The 22,948-nt window shown below is 44.8% G+C and overlaps 1 protein-coding gene across 1 annotated transcript in view; it reads right to left on the bottom strand.

The window, feature by feature from the left end:
• The window catches only part of LOC126355031 (uncharacterized), a 415,838-nt gene that overhangs the window by 381,689 nt on the left and 11,201 nt on the right, over positions 1–22,948 (bottom strand). Inside the window, exon 2 of the mRNA XM_050005178.1 lies at positions 3,804–4,782. Coding sequence (XP_049861135.1) covers positions 3,804–4,782 — 979 coding nt within the window. The remainder of the gene's footprint in view (positions 1–3,803; positions 4,783–22,948) is intronic.

Below are 22,948 nucleotides of genomic sequence, written 5' to 3'. Positions count from 1 at the left end.
TCATTTGGAAATTAAAACCTGTTTCTTTTAATGGTTTGTTTGTTAGTTCTCTTCCGCGTGTACTTGCAAATGTCTCCACGAAGTTTTATTGCCCTACGATCACTCGTTTTTCATGGGGGTCCTCTAAAGTGCCACAATTATACCGTAAGCGAAGTTATAAAACTACCGTAAGCTACCGTAGACTATCATAAGTAAGCGTAGACTACGGTAGCTTTGGTCATTGAAAATTGTAACCGCGTTATATGTACGTTAGATATTGTTGCATGCCTATCGGACATTACCTCATTTCGGTCGTTTTGTTTGCGTATGCACCCAGTCTCTCATTAGGTTTCCCTAGAAACCGGAAGCGGTGAACTGTACAGGAACTAATTGTAATCTACAGAACATTTTTGTTGTACATAAGTATCCTCCTGTCTCTTACTTAAAAATATACAGTATTTATAGCTAATCTGAAATTCTCAACATTTAATTATGTTTTTATTCGAAAATTGTTGTTTTTTAAAAGTGAAACAGAGGGATGTTGTAGTAATGAAAATAAAAACTAGGCTACAGATTTATCAAATAGCACTAGAAAACGCATTTCCCAAGATAAAAGTATAATTACAAAGAAAAAGACATATCAAACATAGTTTCAGTAATTTGTCGAGCGTATGAAACATGCTTCTGTTATTCATAAACAACTTTTCCACTCATCAGTAATAACAGGAAGCTTCTGTTTTTAATCGTGATGAAGAACGTTCTATTACATACAAAATAGCAACAACAATTATACTTATTTTTTTTACCTTTGTGCGTGTTAAGTGTACTTGCATCAAAGTTAATTGCTTTGGAAACATAAAAGAGAGAAAGTTACGCGGTCAACTAATTTTTATTACTTAGATACAATTTATATAAGATACTCAAAGAACTAAAACTGAGCGATATATGATTCTAATTATGTGCAAAACAAACAAACAAACAAAAATCAAAGAGAAGTCGTTGGCTCCCAGTTTCTGTCTCACAATTCATTTACGTTTTTTGCCCTACTAATGCTACCAATACTAGCAGTAATCTTACCACTTAACTCCATCATTTATGTAATGTACCAAAATTAACGAACTGTAGTTTTGGTAGAGCACAGTTCTAACCGAAAGCTACCTTATAACTTGTGGCGGAGAATCCTGCGTTTACCTCTGTCATTTACATCTATCCTGTTCCAGTCTCGAACGAAGAGTTTCTAGATAACAGAACGCAGCATGTCATTCTCAATGGAGAGAAGTCTTCCGAAGTAAGAGTGATTTCAGGTGTGCCGCAGGGGAGTGTCGTAGGACCGTTGCTATTCACAATATATATAAATGACCTTGTGGATAACATCGGAAGTTCACTGAGGCTTTTTGCGGATGATGCTGTAGTACAACGAGAGGTTGTAACAATGGAAAATTGTACTGAAAGGCAGGAGGATCTGCAACGAATTGACGCATGGTGCAGGGAATGGCAATTGAATCTCGATGTAGACAATTGTATTGTGCTGCGAATACGTAGAAAGAAAGATCCTTTATCAATTAGCTACAATATAGCAGGTCAGCAACTGGAAGCAGTTATTTCCATAAATTATCTGGGAGTAGGCATTAGGAGTGATTTAAAATGGAATGACCAAGTAAAATTAATCGTCGGTAAAGTAGATGCCAGACTGAGATTCATTGGAAGAATCCTAAGGAAATGCAATCCGAAAACAAAGGAAGTAGGTTACAGTACACTTGTTCGCCCACTACTTGAATACTGCTCAGCAGTGTGGGATCCGTACCAGATAGGATTGATAGAAGAGATATAGAAGATCCAACGGAGAGCAGCGCGCTTCGTTACAGGATCATTTAGTAATCGCGAAAGCGTTACGGAGATGATAGATGAACTCCAGTGGATGACTCAGCAGGAGAGACGCTCAGTAGCTCGGTAGGGGCTTTTGTTGAAGTTAAGAGAACACAGGTTCACCGAGGAGTCAAGTGGTATATTGCTCCCTCCTAAGTACCGGGTGATCAAAAAGTCAGTATAAATTTGAAAACTTAATAAACCACGGAATAATGTAGACAGAGAGGAACAAATTGACATACGTGCTTGGAATGACAAGAGGTTTAATTAGAACAAAAAAAAGTATTGCTAGACGCGTGAAAGACCTCCTGGGAGCGTCGTTTGGTGATGATCGTGTGCTCAGCCGCCACTTTCGTCATGCTTGGCCTCCCAGGTCCCCAGACCTCAGTCCGTGCGATTATTGGCTTTGGGGTTACCTGAAGTCATAAGTGTATCGCGATCGTCCGACATCTCTAGGGATGCTGAAAGACAACATCCGAAACAAATGCCTCACCATAACTCCGGACATACTTTACAGTGCTGTTCACAACATTATTCCTCGACTACAGCTATTGTTGAGGAATGATGGTGGACATATTGAGCTTTTCCTGTAAAGAACATCATCTTTGCTTTGTCTTACTTTGTCATGCTAATTATTGCTATTCTGATCAGATGAAGCGCCATCTGTCGGACATTTTTTGAACTTGTGAAATTTTTTTTTATTCTAATAAAACCCCATGTCATTCCAAGCATGTGTGTCAATTTGTACCTCTCTATCGACATTATTCCGTGAATCATTCAGTTTTCAAATTTATACTGACTTTTTGATCACCCGGTATATCTCGCGAAAAGACCATGAGGATAAAATCAGAGAGATTAGAGCCGACACAGAGGCATACCGACAATCTTTCTTTCCATGAACAATACGAGACAGGAATAGATGGGAGAACCGATAGAGGGTACTCCAGGCACCCTCCACCACACACCGTCAGGTGGCTTGCGGAGTACGGATGTAGATGTAGAAGCACAGGGAGAACGATTTTTTCGTAAGCTCGCATTGCTCTAATTTTACATTCTCTTTCTTTTCCCGGACTATGGTATGAAGATTAGCATCTCCAAAACGAAAGTAATGTCAGTGGGAAAGAAATATAAACGGGTTGAGTGCCAAATAGGAGGAACAAAGTTAGAACAGGTGGACGGTTTCAAGTATTTAGGATGCATATTCTCACAGGATGGCAACATAGTAAAAGAACTGGAAGCGAGGTGTAGCAAAGCTAATGCAGTGAGCGCTCAGCTACGATCTACTCTCTTCTGCAAGAAGGAAGTCAGTACCAAGACTGAGTTAACTGTGCACCGTTCAATCTTTCGACCAACTTTGTTGTATGGGAGCGAAAGCTGGGTGGGTTCAGGTTACCTTATCAACAAGGTTGAGGTTACGGATATGAAAGTAGCTAGGATGATTGCAGGTACTAGTAGATGGGAACAATGGCAGGAGGGTGTCCACAATGAGGAATTCAATGAAAAACAGGTAATGATCTCTATAGATGTAGCAGTCTTAGATGGTGGGGTCATGTTACACGCATGGGAGAAGCAAGGTTACCCAAGAGACTCATGGGTTCAGCAGTAGAGGGTAGGAGCAGTCGGGGCAGACCAAGGAGAAGGCACCTGGATTCGGTTAAGAATGATTTTGAAGTAATAGGTTTAACATCAGACTGAACGCTGAAAGGCATAAATCAGTCTTAATTGATGATGATGATGATGATTTTTTCCCGAGATATACGCAGCAGAAAGCAATATAATGGCTCGGTGATACAAAATACCTCCCTTGCAGCACGCACCACTGGAGTTGGTTGAGCAGCTCCGTGGCGCTGCTAGACAGTTTCAAATCAGGACACCCTCGAATTCGGAGTAAAAGATTCGTTCTTAACGAAAAAGGAGGTTAAGCTACATGCAATACGCGACGCCGACAGGGTACTCACCAGCCTCGAAGTTGTCCTTGAGCCTGCGCCACTGGCGCGCGTGGTGTATGGAGTAGATGCCCGTGACGAGGAAAAAGAGCAGGCAGGCGCAGACGGCGAGCGCGAGCACCACCACCTGCCAGTCCCACACCAGCGTCTCGGCCGTCGAGAACGGCTGCTGCTGCCGCTGCTGGTGGGCTTGAGGCTGCGCCTGGTGCGGCCGGGGCGTCGTCTGGGCCGGGGGCGCCGACGACTCCTCCTTGAGCTGCGCCGCCGACTCGGGCAGCATCGGCTTCCTGGCGTCCGGCAGCTGGTGGCTGGTGAAGTTGCGCTGGCGGTGCTCCTCGCGGTGCCGGCTGTGGGTGTGGCTGTGGTGGCCGTGCTTCCGCCCACCGCCGCCGTGCTTCCTGTGCTGCGACGTCTTGTTCCTCCGCTGCGAGGACAGCGACGACGTCCTGTTGAAAGTGCCGAACCCGTCCTCCGCAGACGAGCTGTAGGACGATTCCTCCGCGAAGGACGAGGAAGAGGACGACGACGACGACGAGGATGACCAGCGGGAGCGGTGGTGGTGGCCCTGCCGCCTGCGTGCCGGCCGCGGAGTGTCTTCCGAGTGCGACGAGAATGCCGACGAGGACGCCGACGAGTCGACCTCGGAGGAGGAGGACCACCCGTCACCGTGGCGGTGGCTCTTGCGGTGGTGATGGTGGTGGTGGTGGTGGTGGCGGTGCGAGGGGGGCGCGGCGGTCCTATTGGCGCGCCTGGGCAGCCAGGACCAGTCGATCATGAGCTTGGAGATGGGCCCGCAGTCGGTGTCGCGGTTGACGGCGCACGGCGCCAGCACTACCTGCCCGTCGGGGCACTGCGTGCAGGGCAGGCAGCGGCCGCGCCGCTCGTCCCAGAACTGCCGGTCCAGCGAGCACGACAGGCCCGCACCGGAGACGGAGCCGGAACCTGCACCAGTCGCTGCGGCCGCTGCTGTCACCGCCGCCACCACCAACAGCTGGCGCACCAGAGACATCGAGCACGACTTGTACAGTAGGCACTGGTTCAAATGGCTCTGAGCACTATGGGACTTAACATCTATGGTCATCAGTCCCCTAGAACTTAGAACTACTTAAACCTAACTAACCTAAGGACATCACACACATCCATGCCTGAGGCAGGATTCGAACCTGCGACCGCAGCGGTCGCGCGGTTCCACACTAAAACCGCTCGGCCACCGTGGAAGAGGCACTCTGCACAACTTTAAGTCGACTTCTACATCTACGAAGGGCGTTGGGGTACAAAGTGTAGACGACCTCCAAGATGCTGTACCCCGGGCAACAACCCGTCACGACGGAACGGTAAACAGTCTACACACTAGGCGACCGACCTAGAATGAATTTCTTTCACGGTCAAGAAAATCTACACAGGAAAACGAAAAAGCAAAAAAAGTAATGGTTCTTATCAGAACCACCTGAAAAGAGATATCGGAACTTGTGTCCGTATCTTACAACTAAATGTTGAAGGCTTAAGCCGAGACAAATACGAACAATTGAGTAGGACGGCTAAAGATAACCACATGTTGTTGTTCTTGTTGTTGTGGTCTTCAGTCCTGAGACTGGTTTGATGCAGCTCTCCATGCTACTCTATCCTGTGCAAGCTTCTTCATCTCCCAGTACCTACTGCAGCCTATATCCTTCTGAATATGCTTAGTGTATTCATCTCTTGGTCTCCCTTTTCGACTTTTACCCTCCACGCTACCCTCCAATACTAAATTGGTGATCCCTTGATGCCTCAGAACATGTCCTACCAAACGATCCCTTCTTCTAGTCAAGTTGTGCCACAAGCTCCTCTTCTCCCCAAATCTATTCAACACTTCGTCATTAGTTATGTGATCTACCCATCTAATCTTCAGCATTCTTCTGTAGCACCAAATTTCGAATGCTTCCATTCTCTTCTTGTCTAAACTGTTTATCGTCTACGTTTCAATTCCATACATGGCTACATTCCATACAAATACTTTCAGAAACGTCTTCCTGACACTTAAATCAATACTCGACGTTAACAAATTTCTCATCTTCAGAAACGCTTTCCTTGCCATTGCCAGTCTACGTTTTATATCCTCTCTACTTCGACCATCATCAGTTATTTTGCTACCCAAATAGTAAAACTTCTTCTCTACTTTAAGTGTCACATTTCCTAATCTAATTCCCTCAGCATCACCCGAGTTAACTCGACTACATTCCATTATCCTCGTTTTGCTTTTGTTGATGTTCATCTATCACCCTCCTTTCAAGACATTGTACATTCCGTTCAACTGCTCTTCCAAGTCCTTTGCTGTCTCTGACAGAATTACAATGTCATCGGCGAACCTCAAAGTTTTTATTTCTTCTCCCAGGATTTTAATACCTACTCCGAACTTTTCTTTTGTTTCCTTTACTGCTTGCTCAATATACAGATTGAATAACATCTGGGAGAGGCTACAACCCTGTCTCACTCCCTTCCCAACCACTGTTTCCCTTTCATACCCCTCGACTCTTATAACTGCCATCTGGTTTCTGTACAAATTGTAAATAGCCTTTCGCTCCCTGTATTTTACCCCTGCCACATTCAGAATTTGTAAGAGAGTATTCCAATCAGCATTGTCAAAAGCCTTCTCTAAGTCTACAAATGCTAGAAACGTAGGTTTGCCTTTCCTTAATCTTTCTTCTAAGATAAGTCGTAGGGTCAATATTGCCTCACATTTCTACGGAATCCACAGTGATCTTCCCCGAGGTCGGCTTCTATCAGTTTTTCCATTCGCCTGTAAAGAATTCGCGTTAATATTTTGCAGCTGTGACTTATTAAACTGATAGTTCGGTAATTTTGACATCTGTTAACACCTGCTTTCTTTGGGATTGGAATTATTATATTTTTCTTGAAGTCTGAGGGTATTTCGTCTGTCTCATACATCTTGCTCACCAGATGGTAGAGTTTTGTCAGGATTGGCTCTCCTAAGGCTATCACTAGTTCTAATGGAATGTTGTCTAACCACATAGAAATTATAAGAAACACCTAGAAATAACCAAAGATAAAAAATCGAAATAACATATTAAGAAAGCTGACTGGAACCTCCTGGGGAGCTCAGGCTAACACCCCAAGCACCGCAGCACAATCTCTTGTTTACTCGGTGGCAGAATACTGCGCCCAGTCTGGCACAAGAGCACACACACGAAGAAAATAGACGTCCAACTTAATACCACCATGAGGATTGTCTCAGGAACTCTGCAATCAACTCCAATTCCTTGGTTTCATGCCCTTTGCAAATATAGCTTCTCCCTCCCTCAGAAGGCAACAAGCAGCTATCCGAGAATGGAAGAAAATTAATGATCCCCCTGTCTCTGAAGATATACCTATCCGAAAAATATTGGATCATGTACCAACTACCCGCCTAAAATCCAGGAAACCTATCTGGGAAGACGAAGTCCTCAAATTCCCAGAAAGGTACGACATATCAAGCGAATGGAGGCAATACTGCTCACTGAATAATCACCATCCTCTCATCACTGATTTGGATCCTTCGATACCAGTGGAAGGAATGCAGATGCCCACAAGAACCTCGTGCAGACTTAATCGTATGAGGACTAACCACGGCAGGTGTAAGGCCATTCTCCACAAATGGAAACTCACTGTTGACCCTCGATGTGACTATGGTGCAGAAGAACAAGCAATCCCTCACCTGATCTTCGAATGTCCTGCGAGGAGGTTTGAAGGAGAATGGAGGGACATCGTGGATGCTACTCCACGTGCTGTTCAGTGGGTGACCTGCTTAGATGTGAACTCGTAATAGCTGCAGCGGCTGTCTCCCTAATCTTACGCATATTTTTGTTTGCAATCAATCATTTAATAATATATTTCTAATTCGTTCATTATATTAACTAATAGTTTGTGTGCAATTTTACTCTGTAGATGCCATACGCTAAATAAAATAAAATAAATAAACGAAGGGCGTTCAGTAAGTAATGCAACACATTTTTTTATAGGACAGTTTCGGCTGAATAAAAGCGGAATTTACTGTGGGACATTGTGGAACAAGTTCTGATATGTTGCGGCGCCATACGTTGCTTTCAAAATGGCGTCTGCAACGGTGATGCGTCCCAAGCAGAGAGCTGCTATCGCTCTTGGAGGAAATCCAGGCATCGCAGATATTCATAGGCGGTTTCAGAATGACTACGGGGACTTGAAAGTGGACAAAAGCACGGTGAGTCGTCGGGCGAGACGTCTAGCATCAACACAACAAGATCGCACACCTTTCCGATCTCCCGCGTGCCGGCCGACCGTACACAGCTGTGACTGTTACAATGTTCGAACGTGTGGACACACTCATCCGAGATGACTGACGGATCACAATCAAACACCTCGCTGCTCAGATAGACGTCTCTGTTGGTAGTGCTGACACTCGTACTCCTGTCGGGATCAAAGATGTGTGCCCGCTGAGTTTCTCGCCGCCTAAAAGAAGACCATAAAGAGCAACGAAGGACCATCTGTGCTGAATTTCTTGTGCGTCAAGAAGTTAATCGTGACAATTTCACAGGCCATGAAATGCGGGTTCATCACTTCGAACCAGAAACAAAACGGCAATCCACCATCTCCCCTCGGAAAAAAGAGTTCAAGGCCACAGTCTGAGCAGGTAAAATCATCGCGACGGTCTTCATGGATTCTATAAGGTCTATTATGTCTGATAGTCTCTCTCGTGATGCAGTGGTCATCTTGGAAATGCACTGTGCTACCATCAGGAAGCTGACGAAACGACTTGCATAGTGTTAGTCGCCACAAGAATGTAAACAAACTTCTGCATGGCAACACAAGGCCACACACAAGTCTGTGCACACGAGAGGAGCTCACAAAACTTAATTGGATTGTTCTTCCTCGTCCACCTTATAGACCGGACCTCACAACTGACGACTTCCATCTGTTTGGCCCAACGAAGGATGCAGTCTGCCGGAAGCAGTACGCGAATGACGGGGAGGTTACTGACGCATCAAAACTTTAGTTCCCAAGTCGACCAGCAGAGTGGTACCACGCGGACCTATACGTCCTCATAGTGCGGTGGAGTAAGGCCGTCGCAATTGAACGGAGATCATGCTGAATTTTTTATTTTTCTTTATTTTACAAGTCTAGTTCCGTAGGACCAAATTGAAGAGCAAATCTCCATGCCATGGAACTTATCAGTACATGAAATAACAACAGAAAAGTAATAATACAGGGCGTCCCAAGAAGAATGATGCGATTTTAGCTTGTAATAATATTGAGACAAATATCACTAGGTAACTGAAACAGCGTTGGATGTAATCGGTATCGTCTATAGAGTTACAGAAAAAATCCGCTAGATGTCGCCACGAGCGCTGACCTGGAGCGTGCAGCCAGTCTCGCGCAATATGGCGTCTACGCAACAGCAGGTGTGTTGTGTTATTGAATTTAGTCACAATCAATCAGTTAACGCAGTTCAGCGGCCGTTTCATATTCGATTTCGTGCTAAACCACCATCACCAAAGAACATTCGACGGTGGTATAAACATGGTGCCTCTGTAAAGGCAAAAGTCCTGGCCGGCAACGCGTTCCTGAACAAACACAGGAACAAATCCGACGAGCATTTGAGCAGAGCCCCCGCAAGTCTACGTTTTGCTAGCCGAGATCTTGCTTTACCGCGCATGAGAGCGTGGCGTGTGTTACGGCGTCGTTTAGCCCTCAAACCATACCGATCACAACTGGTACAACCTCTTCGAGTTACTGACAAAGTGAAGCGAATGGACTTTAGCAATGCTACTCTAGAAGACATGGAAGATAACACTTTTATATCACGGTTGATATTCAGCGATGAGACAGCTTTCCATATTAGCCGTAAGGTTCACTGTCATAATGAGCATATATGGGGGCTCGAAAATCCTCATGAAACAACTGAACACAAACGTGATTCACCAAAAGTGACTGTTTTTTGTGCTGCTTCGCAAAGAAACGTTTATGGACCCTAGTTTTTTGAGGATGAAACCGAGCTACGGAACTGGTTATTCCCACAACTTGACTCTGACAATTTCATCTATAAGCAAGATGGAGCACCACCATACTGGCACAACAACATGTGCAGTTCCCTCAGTGCCAACGTGCCTCAACGTTGGATAGGGCATTAAGGACCGCGAGACCAAGCTTTACACTCTTGGCCTCCTAGGTCCCCTGACTTAACACCATGTGATTTCTTCCTGTGGGGATATGTTAAACAATGTGTTTACGTTCCTCCCTTACCTCCATGACATTAATGAACTAAAAAACAGAATATCACCTGCTGTTGCTTCAGTGACAGAAGACACTTTTACACACAATTTGGGATGAATTCGGCTATCGGCTAGATGTCGTCCGTGCAGCCAGTGGAGGACATATTGAACATTTATGATGGATTTTTATAAACTTCTGTCTTTTCTGAGTAATTTAGTATGCAATTCGTTGGTGTTAAGCCCTTCTTCCAAATAAATAATTATATTTAAAATCGGGTCATTGTTTTTGGGGCACCCTGTAGACAAAACAAAATGGTTATGTACTCAAGAAGAACGACAAGCTGTAAGTGTATATAAAATCAGTCAAACAATATAACACAGGGATCAGCTTAATTTTTCAAGGAGTAAATAGGGGTTTGTAGCCAAATGAGTGGGTAATAATTTGGTGTATTGGAATTCTTAATAGAACCAACCTGCTTTCAGAAAAAAAGGTGTTTCACTACTTATTGAACGCTCCTCGTACATATACACCTTGCAAGCTACTTACAGTGAGCGGCGAAGAGCACTTAAGTCTCACTTCCTCCCTTTTCTGTTATAAGCTTGAGCAGTTCGCGGTGAAAACGATTGTAAGCCCCTGTGTGGTGTCTGGGAATATGCAGAGACAAGCTGATACCGAAGGTCTGGAGTCATGTAGGGTTACTCAACAATATGTAGCTCGTTAGCGGCTGCAAGTAGTACTGTTACGCAGCGAACTCTTTCCCGGTTAATTAATACCGATACGCACGAGTCTGCTCGTCAAGTGTTGCACGATAGTATATTTAACAATTAATGTCCAACAAGTCTGCAAGGAACCTTGCAATCAGGTTTGACGATGTATTGCAGTCATAATCGGATAATATCAACTAACAGACCTTGGTTAATGAACTTATTTACTTATTCTTTGCATAGCACCACAAACTTCCACTGAGACGAACCTTGACTACAGGATTCAGAGAACTCTAAAAATTACGAAGAGTTTGGAAACATTAGTTCCTGTTTCAAAGCCATTCCCCACTTTCAGAAACAGGACTAACATCTATTCATAAGTAATATATTAAAAAGCTATGAAAGCCTCCCTGCCCCCGTATATTATTTGGTTAAAATTGTTGATCATACTGAAGATGCATTGTCAGTTAATAAAGTGTATTCAATTCTAGCATAAAAATAATGACGCCTATGTAAAAACTATGCGAATATTTCGTCACTGTTCCAAAAATATTCCATAGTGATTTAAGAATTTTAAAAATAAAAGTGATAAAATTTACAAAAATTGTGTTTATTTTTTGTTTACTATTAATATATCCTTGAAATGATCTATCCTTTAACAATTTTTAGAGGTTTACTTTTCATATCTTTCGATGTCTATAGCATTTGTTTCTATGGTTGTGTGGAGATAGTTCCTCTCTGTTTAGCTGGAACTATACTGATATACTCGTACTTGTTTCTCATAGTCAGTTTTCTGAAACTGCACTTTTATTCGCCATGTGAGGTTAGTCTAGTGCACCACGAAATTGCTACCGAAAACGACATGCTAGTGTTTAACATGAAAAAGGTATCCAAATGGTATTTTCACTCTGCAGCCGAGTGTGCGCTGATGTGAAACTCTCTGGTAGATTAAAACTCCGTGCCGGACCGAGACTCGTACTCGGGACCTTTGCCTTCCGCGGGCAAGTGCTCTACCGTCTGAGCCACCCAAGCACAACTCACAACCCCTTCTCACAGCTTCACTTCTGCCAGTACCTCGTCTCTTACCTCCCAAATTTCACAGAAGCTCTCCTCCAAACCTGCCAGGAAGTGTCATTATAAGCGCACAATCCGCTGCAGAGTGAAAATCCATTCTGGAAACATCCCCCAGGCTGTGGCTAAGCCATGTTTCCGCAATATCCTTTCTTACAGGAGTGCTAGTTCTGCGAGGTTCACAGGCGAGCTTCTATGTAGTTTGGAAGGTAGGAATTGAGTTTCTGGCAGAAGTAAAGCTGTGAAGAGAGTGCATGAGTCGTGCTTGGGTAGCTCAGACGGTAGAGCATTTGTCCGCGAAAGCCAAAGGTCCCGAATCGAGTCTCGGTCCGGCACACTGTTTTAATCTTCCAGGAAGTTTCATTAAATATGTAGATTGTTCAAATAACTAGTCCATATTTCCTACTATTTTTTGGCTTAATAATATGACAGCACTAATAACTTAAAATTAACGCTGACAATATATGTATCCATGCAGGTCTTCGTACTGCACATGTAAAACAAACCGAAAATCTAGTTCCTCAGATTGAATTTCCCGAAAAGTATATTAATACAAAATTCATAAGCATTATAAGCCTGCTAGACGAGGAAGACATTCCCTCACAATGTCACGTGGCTCAACCTCACACAAACAAATCATCAAATAAAAATTGTTGCGGTGTTTGTGGCCACTTGTTGACCTATTGCCTGTTGGCTTGTTTCGGCATCTGCGACCGACGTTCCTTCAGTGATTCTGCTGATCTTTCTGAGAAGCCGTGGTGTGGAACTGCTCGGTGACTTCCTAAACCATCTGAGCAGTCACCACGCCAAAATTAAACTTACTACTGAGGTAGGAAAGTATCAACAGCTACCCTTTTCGCATGTGGTTGGTTACGGCAAATGATGAGAACCTGGGCCTCTGCATGTGCCGAAACCCAGCAGACAAATATTCAAACCATCAGCTGAGCCAGAAAATAGGGGCGACTAATTGGCTCGCAAGGCGCGCAAGACGAATATGAGGGCCGCAGCATCTCGGACGCAATAAGCCACAACTGGAATGCGTTTTGAGAAGTAACGGGTACACCTCTAGTTGTATAAGAAATGTTACGAATTAATAGTTAGCAGAATTCTTCCAGTTTTTCTTCTGTCTCTTTGTTAGTAATGATTGTTCGTATATCCCTATTCCCATTTCCACTTCCCTGTCGGTTTTGATGTCTTTCTCTTAGATCAGAATTCTTACGAACCTTTCCGTTGATAACTAACCATCCTTGATTTTTTTTTTTTTTTTACTTCAACGTTGTGCCAGAAATTCTTAGGGTTTAACTCAACGGAGCATCATACTAAAGTTTCACGTCATATTTTAAAAACTAAATCAGAAAGGTGTGCTAAATAATTCAAAAAAGAGGCGGTGGAAAGTCATCAGTGTGCTTAGGAACCATCGTACCTACTGAACAATCGAAGCACGACTTCCAACTCGTCATCGCAGCTTCTATTCTGACAGAATCATCCGTACTTCACAGGCTTGACACAAGATCTCTTGCATACATTCGTGGAGAGGTAAAAGCAGAAATGATAGCTATTGGATGGGTCGTGAGCCGTACCTGGCTATCTGAGTTGATAAGCGCGAAACGCAAGGGTCTTAGAGTCTCTGCCCGAGACACAGTTTTCATCTTACATAGTCTTTTTCCAGAGGAAGCCAGATGCAACACTGCCGAAACGTCGTTTATTTCAGTAATTTAGGATTTTAAGTGTTTTATAATATGAGGCAGCAGTAGACTCAGAAAAATTGTAATGAGACTAACCTAGTGTTCGCGAGTAGTGGAGTTCCAATCACTATCAAGTCATTCTTACTAACGTTTCCTTCATTCCGCCATTTCTCTCTTCAACACAACGACCATCGTAATGCAACTGAGCTACTGACATTCTGGCATCAACGAGACGTTAAAGTCTAATGTTTCTGTCGTGTTCCTTTCAATGCCAAGCTTTGCTGTCTATTTTGTTTTTTTGTGTCAAATATTCTTGGATGTCATTGCCCTATCCCATATATCACTAATGCTTTTCCACGAACTTCTGCCACCGCTTATTGTTGTATAATCTCTTAATTTTAAATCACTGAAGGAAAAACTACTGCCTAAAGCCATACTTCTTGAAGGAATAATGTATTTAACCGTTACTTGTTTTGGGCCTCCAGTCAACGTCAGAAGGCAACCAGGATTGTTCGGGCAAATTTCACATTTTCGTCTTATAGCAAAATAGAAAAACCGTGTTTTTCTGACTCACGAAAGTTCTAACATCATATCCAAACTATTTACATTTTACAACGTTTTCTTTTATACTTTACATCATAGATGTGTGCTTCGCCGAGACGTGACACTTTAACCATGAGCTAAGGACAAGATAGCGGAAATAGGTGTTTATATCTCACGCCACATCAACTATGATCGTGGGCCGTGGCGGCTCGCTAAGAGCTGATCCTCCGACCTTTGGTTGGCCATACCAAGCGAGATGGCGCAGTGGTTTGCACGCTAGGCTCGCATTCAGGAGGACGACGGTTCATACCCGCGTCCGGCCATCCTGATTTAGGTTTTCCATGATTTCCCTAAATCTCTTCAGTCAAATGCTGGGATGGTTCCTGTGGAAGGGCACGGCCAGTTTCCTTCCCCATTCTTCCCCAATTCGAGTTCGTTCTCCGTCTCTAAGACCTCGTTGTCGATGGGACGTTAAACATTGATCTTCTCCTCCTCGGCCGCCGTAAGATGACAGGGCGCTCGGGGAGCGAGATGCTGGCTGGCGAGAGAAGCGAGTTAGGCTGGGGTGGTGGGGTGGAGCCCGGGTCTGGCGAAAGAGTTTGTGAAGCCCAATACTGCAGCGCGCAGCTTGGCGTTTGCGGCCCGCATTGTTCTGGGCCTACCAGTGCGCTGTCATTATCATCATCGTCGTCATCATCATCATCGTCATCCTTAAATTGGAGCCGTGGATTTGTCGTCGCATGTCCCCTTGCACGCAAAATTTTATTTTATTTTCTACGGCCTTTCCTCTTCGTGTCTCGGGCCGAACTTGAAAGGAATGAAGATTGTTACTTTGGACGCTGAGGTATAACATATCCTTGCACTCTCAATACATGCTCCGTGAACGTTTTGTCCTGATCTTTTCAATTCTTGGTGGTGTGAGAGAAAGCCATACTCTCAATTAGAGCCTTGCTGCGTCGGCATAATTGTAATACAGTAGTAAAAAACAATCGTAACAACAGGAAATTGTGCGCCATAAACGAAAGTTGGCAGGCGTTTTCCTACTTCTTATAGATGATATCTATTCTAATTTCGCGCCAGTCACATAAGAGTGTCGCTATACGCGCCACTACGAGTATGTAAATCGGGTTTCCTTTAAATACACGCTGAAACGGTCGTGAGCGCTAGTTGCCTTTTGAGATTAGACGTGGTGAGCTGATGGTGGTCAAGAATGACTTTATGGTGACAGAGACTGCATTATCATTTCCTCAGCGAGGTATTCAAATAGGACTACGAGAAGCTGGACGTTCCTTCTGCGACATTGCAGAAAGACATGACAGGAACGCCGCCGCTGCACGTGATTACTGACAGCCGTGGTCACGAGAAATGTACGGTCGCAAGAAGACCGGACTCCGGACGGTCACTTGGCACTACCGAGAAGCAAGACCATCGCGTTTGGCGTATGGCTGTGGCGCATTGTACTGGATCTGGAGCAGCAATCTGAGCAGCAGTTCGCATCAAAGTGACACAACGAACAGTAATAAATCGGTTACTTCAAGGACAGCTTCGAGCCAGATCCCGTGTAGCTTGCATTCCTCGGACCCCAAACCACCCCCATTTGCGACTTCAGTGGTGTCAAGTGAGAGCTCCTTGGAAGGGAGGGTAGAGGTCTGTTGTGCTTTCTGATGAAAGTTCGTTCTGTGTCAGTGATGGCTGTGTGTTGGTAAGGAGGCGGCCAGTTGAGGGCATGTAACCAACCTGTTTGTGTGTTACACACACTGCACCTACACCAGGAGTTATGGCCTAGGAGACGATTTTGTATGGCAGGAGGAGCACTCTCGTCGTTATATCGCGCACCCTGACTCCAATTTTGTGTGTCAGTCTGGTGATTCGAACTGATGTGCTGCCATTCATGAACAGCACTGGGTTGGGTTGTTTTGGGGGAAGAGACCAAACTGCGAGGCCATCGGTCTCATCGGTTTAGGGAAGGACGGGGAAGGAAGTCGGCCGTGCCCTTTCAAAGGGACCATCCAGGCATTTGTCTGGAGCGATTTAGGGAAATCACGGAAAACCTAAATCACGATGGCCGCCGCGGGATTGAACCGGTCCTCCCGAATGAACAGCATTCTAGGGGGTGTTTTCCAACAGGATAACGCTCGCAGTTGTAACCCAACGTGCTCGACGGCATGTTGGCATGTTGCTCGGCCTGCTCGATTGCCAGATCTGTCTCCAATCGAATACCTGTGGGACATCATCGGACGATAACTCCAGCATTATCCACAAACAGCATTAACCGCCACTGCATTAACCGACAAAGTGCAACAAGCGTGGAACTCCATCCCACAAGCTGACGTCCGGCACCAGTACAGGACATTGCATACACGTTTACAAGCTTACATTAGACATTCGGGTGGCTACACCGGTTATTAATGTGTCACCATTTCAAATTTGCAATGGCTTATTTCGCGCTTACATTAACCTGTGATCTCGCAATGTCAATAACTTAACTATGTTACCTAGACAAATGCATTCCCGAAATTTCATTACTCTACATTAATTATGTTTTGGTGTTGCAATTTTTTTGCGTTAGGGTACTTATATGTTTATGCACTATTGTTCTTAAGACCGTATGTGAGCGGGTTTCAATTAATCCTTATAGCGCTTTGCTTGCACAAAGAAAAATGTTCAAATGTGTGTGAAATCTTATGGGACTTGACTGCTAAGGTCATCAGTCCCTAAACTTTTACACTACTTAACCTAAATTATCTTAAGGACAACCACACACAACCATGCCCGAGGGAGGACTCGAACCTCCGCCGGGACCAACTGCACAGTCCATGACTGAAGCGCCCCAGACCGCTCGGCTAATCCCGCACGACGCATAAGGAAATTGTGTGTGTTTAGTATCTTATAGTGTGGTCCACGTAGCCCGTTAAATCTATGGTGTGTCCCGTGTCACAGTGTGGTTGTGCCGGTTGATATCCAGAGCGTGTTATTTACCTGTCAGTTTGCCGACTGGAGAGACGCAATCTATAAGCCAGCAGAGTTTTTCACTTCTCACGCTTTGTAAAGCATACTGAATGCTAATCAGAACATTTCGCCCCTCGGGGCGCTGAGTTGTTTGTAGTATTCCATTTAATGAAGTTAATATTTTTATTGTAATAGAATATCCTTTGTGTTTATTCATACCTGTTGGGAGGCCTAGGGCGAAAATTCTTTAAAGGGTCTTGTTGCCTTATATTTCTTAGTCGCCACTGGTTACTAAGGTGACTGAATTGAAGGCGCCCTTGTATTAGGCGCCCTTGTATTTCGGCCGGTATTTGCGACTGTCATTCTTAAAGACTTGGTTAACATTATTGCACCCACGCTGTACTTCAGTTTCTTGTTTTTCCGCTCTGTGCGGGTAATGTGGATATCCGGTATTTCTATCTTAACTAGTAAGACTTTCTGTATCTCAGGTGCGCCTGACATATTTGTTACTTCCAAGTTCGGCTGGGCTCTTCCAGCCGCGGGAGCATGCTCGTGTCTCTTCGGAGCGTTCGGTCGGCTCCATCGGATCCCTGGTTTCCGAAAAGGCAACATACGCATCGGGAAAGCTAGCCAGTGTGTGCAACGGCGGTAAAGAGTTTCTCGGTCTGTACACAAAGCCTGCCCCTCTCAATGTGCGAATGCCGTAGGCAAACATATTGTTAAACATTATTGTGTACACTTTCGGATCCGTGGCTTGAGATTTGATCTAATAGTTGCATTTGCTATGCCGTCAGAGTCTGATGTGTCTCCTCTTATAGTGTATCAGCGAAAGAAGTTGTTCAGATTGTCAGTTTACTTAAATGTAAAATTTTAGTACTGAATGTTTTAAATTTTTTCTTGTTGGCAAGTTTGCACCAGGTAACTATTCTTAGGGCCTGTTTGGCTTTTATCTAATTAATTATTTGTTTGTTTTTGGAAGGGACACTTATTTCCTGAAGTAAAACTGGATGCTTAAGAAATTGTGGAAGTAAATGCTTTTCATGTTAGTGCCCTGATAAAGGCGATAATTTCATGAGTATTACACTATTTATTGGTTTTAACCACTCTGGAGGCATGTTGTGCCATAATTAGATCATTTGTCTTGTTGGTTTTATGGTACAATATTGTGTGGCTATAATACTTTTGTCAGATCTGGGTCAGTTAACAATTTTCTTATTAATCAGATGCTCTTATTTACTGTTGGCACTTGTTAATTATGTAATAAAGGCCTTGTTGTATTTTTCTCAAACGGTGAATGTTGTTGAAGAGAAAAGCCCTGGGATCCAGTACTTCCATTCGGGCCCTTTCCCGGAAATCCTAAAGGCGCCAAGGCCCATATCAAATCAGACTGGTTGCCCAGACAACAGTATGGTACAGAAATGGAATACTTGTACAGCTATGATATCTAATACTGTAAAGATTCTTGTTTTTAGTTAAGGTTGATTCTTAAACATACTGATAATTTTCAATGAAGAATTTTTTTTCCTTTTCGTTCAGTGCAATGTTTGGTTTTTCTTGATTAATTGGGCTAGCTATGGTAGTACACTCATTCCGTCTCTATCACTACAAAACCATAAAAGTTGGATGGAAGTTCGAGGCTTCTTTTGGTTCCTCCAGTCTAGTTAGTGATCCAAGATGAAATCCGGTTTATCGTGAACACTGAGGTGACAAAGGTAGTGGGACAGCGATATGCACACGTACAGACGACAGTAGTAGCGCATACACGAGGTATAATAGACCAGTGCCTTGCGGAGTTGTCATTTGTACTCTGATGGCTTCATTTGAAAAGAATTCCGACGATGGGAATTAAAAGACTTAAGAGGGCGGAATGGCAGTTGGAGCTAGATGTATGAGATATTCCTTTTCGGAAATCGTTAGGGACTTCAATATTCCGAGATTCAAATTGTCAAGAGTGTCCCGAGATACGAACTTTCAGCCGGCCGCTGATGGCCGAGCGGTTCTAGGCGCTTCAGTCTGGAACCGCGCGACCGCTACGGTCGCAGGTTCGAATCCTGCCTCGTGCATGGATGTATGTGATGTCCTTAGGTTAGTTAGGTTTAAGTAGTTCTAAGTTCTGGGGGCCTGATGACCTGAGATGTTAAGTCCCATAGTGCTCAGAGCCATTTGAACGAACTTTCAGGCAATGCAGCAGTGACTGACAGCCTTCTCGTAACGACCGAGAGCAGCGGCGTTTGTGGAGAGTTGTCGGTACTAACAGACAAGCAACATTGCGTGAAATAACCGCAAAGTTAATGTGGTAGGTACGTTAGGACAGTGAGGCGAAATTTGCTTCAATGGGCTGTGGCAGCAGACGACCGACAACGAGTGCCTTTGCTAATAGCACGTAATCGCCTTAGAGAGGTCTTGGGTTCGTGACCATATCGGCTGGATCCTAGACAACTGGAAAACTTGGTCTGGTCAGATGAGCCCCGATTTCATTTGGTAAGAGCTGATAGAAGGGTTTGAGTGTGGCGCAGACCCCAGTAGGCCATGGACCCACGTTATCAATAAGGCGCTGTACACGCTGCGTCTATAATGATGTGAGCTGAGTTTACATGGAATGGACAGGGTCCTCTGGTCCAACTGAACCGATTATTGATTGGAAATGTTTATGTTTGGTTAGCTGGAGACCATTTGCAGCCATTCATTGACGTCATGTCCCCATACAACGATAGAATTTTTGTGGATGATAATGTACCATGCTACACGGCCACAATTGTTCGCGATTGGTTTCAAGAACATTCTAGACAATTGTAGCGACTGATTTGCTCATCCAGATCGAGAGAAATGAGCCCCATCGAACATTTCTGGGACGTAATCGAAAGGCCAGTTCGTGCACGAAATCCTGCACCGGCGACACTTTACCAACTACGGACGGCTATAGAGACATTACTGCTCAATTTTTCTGCAGGGGACTTCCAGCGACTTGTTGAGTTCATGACACGTCACGTTGCTGGACTACGCGATTTTTGAGGTATCCCACGACTTTTGTCACCTCAGTGTATATTTCTTCAAATAAACTGATCTGCTCCTTTCTCGTCAAAATGTAGTATCTGTAAGTTTTCATAAGTGCTACTCTCTGCGTCTACATATCGGGACATCTGAGAAGCAAAATTTTAACTCAGGAAGTGTGACTGGTTGTCGATTTCTTTCTTGAGTGATATTTACGAAAAGAACCGTGGTGTTTTCAAACAATCATGGGTGAAAATGACATTTCAATTTACTGCTCCATCTCGTAGACAGTGCATAAAGAAGCACAGGATTGTCTTCCCACTCTCACAAAATACGCGGTTGCCAGCGCCACGGAGAAATGTGCAGAAATAGTGGAAGGGCCAGCAATTTCTGATAAGCAAACAGCGGAAAATATATAATGAAATTGTAATTCAGCGGGCGGGGAGCCTTAATAGGGCAGCTACTGAGAAGTAGGTCGCAGAAGATCAGCGTATTAAAATGTGATTTGGGCGCAGCCTGCGACACAAAGACGCCGCAGACGAGAGATAAAAGGGGAGGGATGAGCAGCTCATGGCGGCGGCAGAGCGGCCGACGCCACAAAAGGACAAAAGAACGCTGCGCGCCGTATAATGAGATTTGAGAGCGCCGCCTATTCTCCGCACCCGACGTGGATGCGTGGTCGCGTCTGCGCTGTATATAGAGCCGCCCACAGCCGGAATAGGAAACGCACGATCACGCGGCCGCTGCACGCGCATTCCTTTCCACCGTGACTAGAAAATACAGGGGTTGGGCAAATATGGAAAGATGGCGAGAAATGCATACTTGAACACAAATGCAGATGTTGCATAGTCCTGCAGGTTGTGCTGTTGCATTTCAGCACGAACGGCATCTCTAAAATGACCTCAATACGTTGCAAGTGTAAGTCTTCGTCAGAACTGTATTTTGTATAATTGTGTCTGCTTTATTACGGAACTACACTACTGACCATTAAAATTGCTACACAAAGAAGAAACGCTGATGATAAACGGGTATTCATTGGACAAATATATTACACTAGAAATCAGTACCCAGAACAACCGCTTCTGGCAGTAATAACGGCCTTGATACGCTTGGGCATTGAGTCAAACAGAGCTTGCATGGCGTGTACAGGTACAGCTGGCTGCCCATGCAGCTTCAACACGATACCACAGTTCATCAAGAGTAGCGACTGGCGTATTGTGACGAGCCAGTTGCTCGGCCACCATTGACCAGACGTTTTCAATTGCTGAGAGATTTGGAGAACGTGCTGGCCAGGGCTGCAGTCGAACATTTTCTGTATCCAGAAAGGCCTGTACAGGACTTGCAACATGCAGTCGAGCATTATCCTGCTGAAATGTAGGGTTTCGCAGGGATCGAATAAAGGGTAGAGCCACGGGTCGTAACACATCTGAAATGTAACATCCACTGTTCAAAGTGCCGTCAATGTGAGCAAGAGGTGCCGAGACGTGTAACCAATGGCACCCCACACCATCACGCCGGGTGATACGCCAGTATGGCGATGACGAATACACGCTTCCAATGTGCGTTCACCGTGATTTAGCCGAACACGGTGCTGTAAACAGAACCTGGATTCACCCGGAAAAATGACGTTTTGCCATTCGTGCACCCAGGTTCGTCGTTTAGTACACCATCTCAGGCACTCCTGTCTGTGATGCAGCGTCAAGGGTAACCGCAGCCATGGTCTCCGAACTGATAGTCCATGCTGCTACAAACGTCGTCGAACTATTCGTGCAGATGGTTGTTGTCTAGCAAACGTCCCCATCTGTTGACTCATGGATCGAGACGTGGCTACACGATCCGTTACAGCCATGCGGAGAAGACGCCTGTCATCTTGACTGGTTTTGATACGAGGCCGTTGGGATCCAGCACGGCGTTCCGTATTACCCTCCTGAACCCACCGGTTCCATATTCCGCTAACGGTCATTGTATCTCGACCAACACGAGCAGCAATGTCGCGATACGATAAACCGCAATCGCGATATGCTACAAACCGACCTTTATCAAAATCGGAAACGTTATGGTACGCAATTCTCCTCCTTACACGAGGCATCACAACAACGTTTCACCAGGCAACGCCGGTGAACTGCTGTCTGTGTATGAGAAATCGGTTGAAAACGTTCTTCATGTCAGCACGCTGTAGGTGTCGCCGCCGGTGCCAACCTTGTGTGAATGCTCTGAAACGCTAATCATTTGCATATCACAGCATCTTCTTCCTGTCGGTTAAATTTCGCGTCTGTAGTACGTCATCTTCGTGGTGTAGCAATTTTAATGGCCAGTAGAGTATGAAAATTCGAATGTGGGCAAATTGTTGGTGCTTGTATAGTAGGTGCTTCTGTAGCCGAGGCAGCCGAAGTCTTCTTTCTTATAGAAGGGGTGTGTTGTCCAAGCGATTTCAGCAGGGCCTAAGGTTGTGAAGAATGTAGTTCTGTTGCACATCGAACTGAAAGCTGCCGTTTTGGACCGCGGTATGTATGTAAATGGACGCCCCAAGGGAAGGGGTAGTTTCACTGATACCCTCTATGCGATCTTCAAAGACCTTTTCATGTCTATTCTGAGCAGCGATGTCTCTGAAATCTTTTCCTCGGCCAGCCGCAAGAAAACACCGTTATTTCAGCATTGGACGTCCGGATTCTGATCTCCACTCTAGAGGCGTTAAGAGAAGTGTGGGATCCGTACCAGATAGGGTTGATAGAAGAGATAGAGAAGATCCAACGGAGAGCACCGCGCTTCGTTACAGGATCATTTAGTAATCGCGAAAGCGTTACGGAGATGATAGATAAACTCCAGTGGAAGACTCTGCAGGAAAGAGGCTCAGTAGCTCGGTACGGGCTTTTGTTGAAATTTCGAAAACATACCTTCACCAAGGAGTCAAGCAGTATATTGCTCCCTCCTACGTGTATCTTACGAAGAGACCATGAGGATAAAATCAGAGAGATTAGAGCCCACACAGGAG

Source organism: Schistocerca gregaria, chromosome 3, assembly GCF_023897955.1.
Source record: "Schistocerca gregaria isolate iqSchGreg1 chromosome 3, iqSchGreg1.2, whole genome shotgun sequence".
Lineage (NCBI taxonomy): Eukaryota > Metazoa > Arthropoda > Insecta > Orthoptera > Acrididae > Schistocerca > Schistocerca gregaria.
Note: the sequence above shows the minus strand (reverse complement) of the source record. Positions and strands in the feature narration are given on the sequence as shown.